The following is a 6,061-nucleotide window of genomic DNA, read 5'->3' as shown; positions in this document are numbered from 1 at the left end:
GGCCTCTTTTCTGCCTTTTGGCCCCGGGCTTCCTTTCTCTGAGCAGTTTTTTTGCATGAGCTTCTTCAAATGTGCTCCCCGTCCTTGTGTGCCTGCACTGCCCTCGGGGGACCGAGGCCTCACCCACGCCGCTTTGCAACATCTGTCCAGTGCAGTAGGGAGAACCTGCCCGCTCTTTCTGCCAGCGTGGTGGTTTCTCCACAAGCACATCTCGGTCTCAGGCTCCCCCACTTAAGTGATGCTGCGTCTTTCATAGGCAGACAGAACCTGAGTGGGTGGAGTCGGGACTGCGGGTGACAGCCAGGGGCTGCCCGCACCGGGGTCACCTCGGCGACGTGCTGGCATCCCTGCTCTGGGAGGGAGCGGGCAGCGGCAGGGCCGGGAAGCAGGGTGACGAGCCAGGGGTGTGGGACCTGTCCCTGCAGGGTGGCGAGAAGCTGCAGGACGCCTACTACATCTTCCAGGAGATGGCTGACAAGTGCTCATCCACCCTGCTGCTGCTCAACGGGCAGGCGGCCTGCCACATGGCCCAGGGCCGCTGGGAGGCCGCCGAGGGCGTGCTGCAGGAGGCCCTGGACAAGGTACACCCGGCCCGGCCCGCGCCCCGGCTCCCAGCTCCCGGCAGCGCGCACGGCGCGGGCTCGGGCTTGCGGGACCTACCGCGGGCCTGTGCCACGTTCATGTGGCATTGTGTCTTAACGCCAGATCAGCTACAAATTGGGATTGCAAATGAAAACGTTGATTCTTTTTTCTCTCGGAAATGCGAGGGATCCCATCAGTTTGGGCTTCCGCTGGCTTGAGCGGAGCAAACGTTCTCTCTGTCCCCTTGACTCCCTGGCCTGGGGCCTTGATGTGATTGGTTGCCTGATCCTGCACTTGGAAGAGGTGCCACAGACCCGGGGGTCGTTGCCCGGCCTGTCCTTGTCTGGAGGAGGGGCCAAGAGCAGTGTTCTCTCAGGGAAGCCCAGCTGTCTTCTCCCGGCCAGCATGGGAGGGCTTATGTGCTGTTTTCATAATTAGAAGAAACATCAAAGTCTTTTCCATTTTGGAAAACTTTTTTTTTTTTAATTAAAAAATTTTAATGTTTATTTTTGAGAGAGAGAGAGACAGAGTGTGAGCAGAGAGACGGGAACACAGGAGCTGTCAGCACAGGGTCTGACGCGAGGCTTGAACTCACGAACCGTGAGATCATGACCTGTGCCAAAGTCAGAGGCTCAACCTGATGACTGAGCCACCCAGGCGCCTCTGGAAAACGTTTCTCGATATAGTGAGAAATGGACGCCGGTAGGCAGCCTTCTCCCCTTTATCTCTGGGAGGAGTCACGTTACCTTCAGAAGGCTGTGTGCAGATCAGAGACGGGCCGGCAGGTGCTCCTCAGGCCACACACATGGAGCTGCCCGGCCCTGCCCACCGCCCTGTGTCCACACCGGCCCCCACGCATCCTTGTCAGGGTCTGACTAGCTGGCTTGCTGTGTGCAGGGGGGGCTGGTCAGGAATGCCTGGCCTGGTGCGGCGTCTCTGCCCCGGAAGGAGAGAGCAGCAGGGTCCCCAGTCAAATGACACCTGTGTGTCCTCGTTCTCTGAGATACCACTGGGCTGGCTTGCTGCCCCGAGGCCCTGACCCCCGGATGGCCTGACCCTCCGTGGCATCGCTCATCGCAGTGCCTGTGGGCCACCCCGTGCTTCTGACCACTTTCCCTCTTCTTTTGGGGATGGCGCTCCTGTGAGCTCCCCATTAGAGCAGTGAGGCGACTAAGGAGTGGGGGAGTGGAGTCTCCCCAAAGAAGGGTGGGCACAGAGTGGAGCCCGGGAGGCTGGGGTCCTCGAGCCCACGGCCCTGCACGTCTGGGTTGCTGTGTCTCTGCTGCGTGTGCCCAGCAGGGCTCCCTGTGGCGCCCCTGCCTCAGAGCCACCAGGGGCTCCGTCTGGGGTTCCTGGCCAAGGTGGTCCTGGGCCAGTTCCCAGGGTTCTCTCTGCCTTGGAGCCCAGCGTGGGCGGGCGGGGTGAGGTCAGCCGCTTGGATGAACTGGTAATTTTCCCGGCAGCTTCTTGCCAAGGCCCCTGGAGAGCAGGAGGCGTGGGTGGGGTCTGCCCCAGGCCTCAGACCTCATTTTTACAGCAAGGGGGACAGCTTGGCTGTGCGGGTGTGGAGGCTGCCTTGGCCTGGGCTCTGTCACTTTGAGATTGACACACCCCTGCCACAAGCGCCAGCACTCGGTCCCATCCTGGTGTGCAGGTGAGACAGCAGGCGCAGAAGGGAAGCCGCTGTTTCCGGGAGGCAGGGAGGGGCTGGGGCTCCCTTGCCACCACGCTGCCTCCTAGGCGGAAGGGAGCGCCCCGAGGTCACTGCCTTGCAGGTTGGCCGGTGGGCGCACTTTGGGTCCTGCAGCCCCCGCCTGCCCCACCTATAAGGCTGTGACCTTGTGTGGGTCGTGTCTTTGCCCTGGGACAGTGGGAGGCATTCTTCTGCCTGAGTTGGGGCCGAGCTGGAGGCCTTGGGGAGCTGACCCTGCTCGCCTGGTGTCCCCCATGTTTCCAGGACAGTGGCCACCCGGAGACCCTGATCAACCTCATCGTCCTGTCACAGCACCTGGGCAAGCCCCCTGAGGTAGGGCCTCCTGGTGCGGGGGAGGTTTTCTGGCCCCCATGGTGTGACCCTGAGGTGGGCGGGGTCCTGTGATGTGGATCTCGGGCAGAACCCATTCCTTTGGAGGGGGTGCACCTGCCATCAGCCTGAGGCCGTACCCTGGCCAAGGCCATAGGACCGCTGCTCCCATGGACCCTATAGACCAGCAGGCTGTGGCTCAGAGGGTGAGCCGAGCCGGGACCCCCACCCGTGCCACCTCTGGGTGGGGGGTGGGCAAACAAACAGAGAAAAGGCGCCCAGGGGAGCAGTCCCTGTGAGCCCACCTTGTCTGAGGGCAGGGAGGGCGGGAGGACTGATGGGCCCACCCAGGGCTTCCTTTCAGTCACCCGTCCCTTGTGGAGGGGCCCCCAGGTAGGGCAGTGCAGCACAGACAGGACGACTGTCCCACTCACCCCAGCGTGGACCCCTACTCTCAGGAAGACAGACGCCCCCGCCCCACGCAGTCAGGGCTAGGCCTGGCAAGGTGGGGTGAGGCTGGGGGCGAGGCTCTGCCTGCTGGGGTTTCTCTGCACAGCGTGCCGGGAACAAACCCGCCTCCCCTCCTAACCCTGTCCCGCCTGACCTGCCTTCTGCTCCCGGCCCTCCGCCCTCTTCTGGGGGCCTGGGTCCCGGGTCCCTCCCAGTGCCCTACCCCTGAACCCTGTGGCACATCCTCCAGCCGTGTGCTAAGCGTGGGCTCTGTGCCAGGTGCCGTTCCAGGCGGTCCCCCCCAACTCCGCTCTGCCCCTGAGGGTCCTCTGTCGTCAGCCTGATTTCAGGGTGGGGTGACAGAGGCGATGGGAGACCAGGGTTCTTGCTTGGCATCAGCTGGGAGGTCCCCCCTCCCTTGCCCTGCGTGTGAGAGCCACCTGACGGGGAGGCCCTAATCATCCAGCCTGGCCTTGCCTCTCCTGCAGGTGACAAACCGCTACCTGTCCCAGCTGAAGGACGCACACAGGTCCCACCCTTTCATCAAGGAGTACCAGGCCAAGGTGAGCCCGTGCTGGCGCCGGGTAACAGACCCCCAGACCCCCGGAGCTGGGCCAGGGAGGGCCTGTGACTGGAGTCCCGACTCACGTTCTCTCTGCTTCTCTCTCTGTGCCCGTCGTCCACAATCCACGCCGAAGGAGAATGACTTTGACCGGCTGGTGCTGCAGTACGCTCCCAGCGCCTGAGGCTGGCCCCAGATGCGGTTCCCGGGCCGTTGCCCCGTGAGGCCAGGTGTTCTGCCCGCACTGCTGGGCACCCTTCCTCGTGCCCTCTCGCTTGTTCTGGCCAGAGGCGGAGGCGCGAGCCTAGCCCGGCCCCGTTTTGTCAATAAATGTCTCCACCACAGGTATCCTCCCCCCACCATCTATGTTTGTTTTGGCCACTTTGGGAGGGACCGGTGGGAATGGGACAAAAGGGACGGTCCTGGGCACTGTCACCCAAGGCTACTCCCGGGAGGGGAGCCCTGGAGACCAGGGTCTGAGCAGCAGGTGCATGGACCCCTGCCCCTTGAACAGCCACCCTACAGGTGGCACAGCCGTGTCTCCCAAGCTCCGTTGGCATCTAGGGAAACTGAGGTACAGGGTGGTCACAGCCATTACGAGGGGCATCAGGACTCAAAACCGGTATCCCAGGGTGGTCTGTAGGTGGTGAGGGAGGTAGGGAGAGTCCAGGCCTTGGTTCCGCCACATGGGGAGGGTGTGTGCAGGGAGCACATGCCACCCCCCCACAAGCCCACCGGACCATCTGCTGCCCTGGGGGGAGTCCAGCCAGGACTGAGAGCCACTGCTGTTGGGGCTGCGGGTGTGGGAGTGCACAGTGACTGAGGCACTAAGCTCTCCACCTGGAGAGAGAAATTGATGGGGAGCAACCTTCCGTACGAGAAAGTCAGGGTGTTAGCTGGCATCCCTTATCCAGAGAGGGGGAGGCAGGCACGCAGGGGAGGGGTGTTGGCTGGGCCTCTTAGATGAGGTCACCATTGAGCTGTATCCACCCGAACAGCTGGAAGGAGCTGCCAGGCCAGGTTCCGGGGGGACCAGCATTCATTCAAGGCCACGTGATCAGTCCGTGCAAAGTCCTGGAGGCCGCACTGGGCTCTGTGAGCTGGACGGGGCTCTGTGCCCTTTGTCCCTAGGCCAGTGTCTGGGCCTCTCCAGGAAGAAGGTAAGGTACCTGGGTTGCCAGAGTCTGGCCTCATCCACCTCAGCCGTGGTGCTTGGTTGCCAGCATGGGACATAGAGCTTGGGAACCCCAGCATCAGGGCCCCCCCTTGTCCCCTCCCTGCCTGGTGAGGAGCTCAGCAGGGGAGGGAGGTGAAAGGAGTCTCCCTGGGCAGAGGTGGCTGTCAGGGGTGGGGAGAGATGGCCTGGGAATGAGCTCCCCGGGAGAGAAGAGGCCTGCCCTCAGGTGGAACAGGGAAGGGGACCCTTAGCAGCCCCTTGTCAGTCTCAGCTGCCAGCGCCAGGAGCCACTTTTCACTTCTGCCCTGCACCCACCCGCTGGTGGCCTTCCAGCTGGTCCCGCCAAGATGAAACTCTACACATCTGGGACTGGGCTGGTGAGCGGGGGCGCTCTCCCATTACTGATGGCTGCCATGGTGACCAGATAGTGCGGGGTGGGAGGGCGGGGGAGTTGGGACGTCCAGGGCTGCAGCACAGCCTACGGAGGCCTCTGGGGACAGGCTAGTTGTCTGAGCATCCCTGGGTCCTCCTCTGCTGTTAGCTGAGCCACAGCGTTGATCATGTCTCTGGCCTCCAGCTGGGCCTTCATGCTTGACCAGGCCAGGCAGGCCTCACACCTCCCACAGGCTGGGCCTGTCTCTTCCTGGTCTGATGGGCTGGATGGACCCCTGCCCACACAGAGTGCATGGTCAGGAATAACGAGTAGCAGGCACAGTGAAGCAGCCTGCCAAGAAGACTGATGGGAAAGTCAGGGGTGCACTGAGCAGGTGACATTTGTAGGTAAAGTCTGAAGAAAGGGAGGGTCCCTGCTAGCACCTGGGGGAATAGCATTCTAGGCAGAGGGAACAGCCAGTGCAAAGGCCCTGAGGCAGGAGTGTGCAGGGGGTCCTAGAGGAACAGTGAGGTGGCCAGAGTAGCAAATGGGGAGCAAGATGGAGAGGAGAGCATGAGTGTAAGTTGTGAGTCCCAGTGAGGAGTTGGCCTTTTACCTGCATGATGGAGGCCATGGAGGGCTGTGAGCAGAAGAAGGACAGCCGGTGGGCGGCTCCTGGCCTCTGTGTGGGATAAGGAGGAAGCCAGGATACCAAATAGGAGCTACTAGGGGGGCGCAGGGCCACAGGAGGCTGTGCATGTGCAGAGAGGTGGCCAAATTCGTACTTTCAGAGGTAGGGCCACCTGAATGTGTTGCCCAGCTGGACGAAGGTTGAGGAGGAGAGATGTGGGCCTCTTTAGCCCTCCTCCCTATTTTCACCCATGCACCCCAAGG

General features: G+C 62.4%; 1 protein-coding gene across 1 annotated transcript in view; it reads left to right on the top strand.

Moving 5' to 3' along the window:
- Positions 1 to 3,965, top strand: part of COPE (coat protein complex I subunit epsilon) — a 15,138-nt gene extending 11,173 nt beyond the window's left edge. The window contains exons 7-10 of the mRNA XM_077777109.1: positions 426 to 581; positions 2,540 to 2,608; positions 3,544 to 3,618; positions 3,754 to 3,965. Of these exons, the coding sequence (XP_077633235.1) occupies positions 426 to 581; positions 2,540 to 2,608; positions 3,544 to 3,618; positions 3,754 to 3,801 (348 nt within the window). The 3' untranslated portion in view covers positions 3,802 to 3,965. The remainder of the gene's footprint in view (positions 1 to 425; positions 582 to 2,539; positions 2,609 to 3,543; positions 3,619 to 3,753) is intronic.
- The last annotated feature ends 2,096 nt before the right edge of the window (positions 3,966 to 6,061 follow it).

This window comes from Crocuta crocuta, unplaced genomic scaffold (genome assembly GCF_008692635.1).
Source record: "Crocuta crocuta isolate KB4526 unplaced genomic scaffold, BGI_CrCroc_1.0 scaffold77, whole genome shotgun sequence".
Taxonomy (NCBI): domain Eukaryota; kingdom Metazoa; phylum Chordata; class Mammalia; order Carnivora; family Hyaenidae; genus Crocuta; species Crocuta crocuta.
Note: the sequence above shows the minus strand (reverse complement) of the source record. Positions and strands in the feature narration are given on the sequence as shown.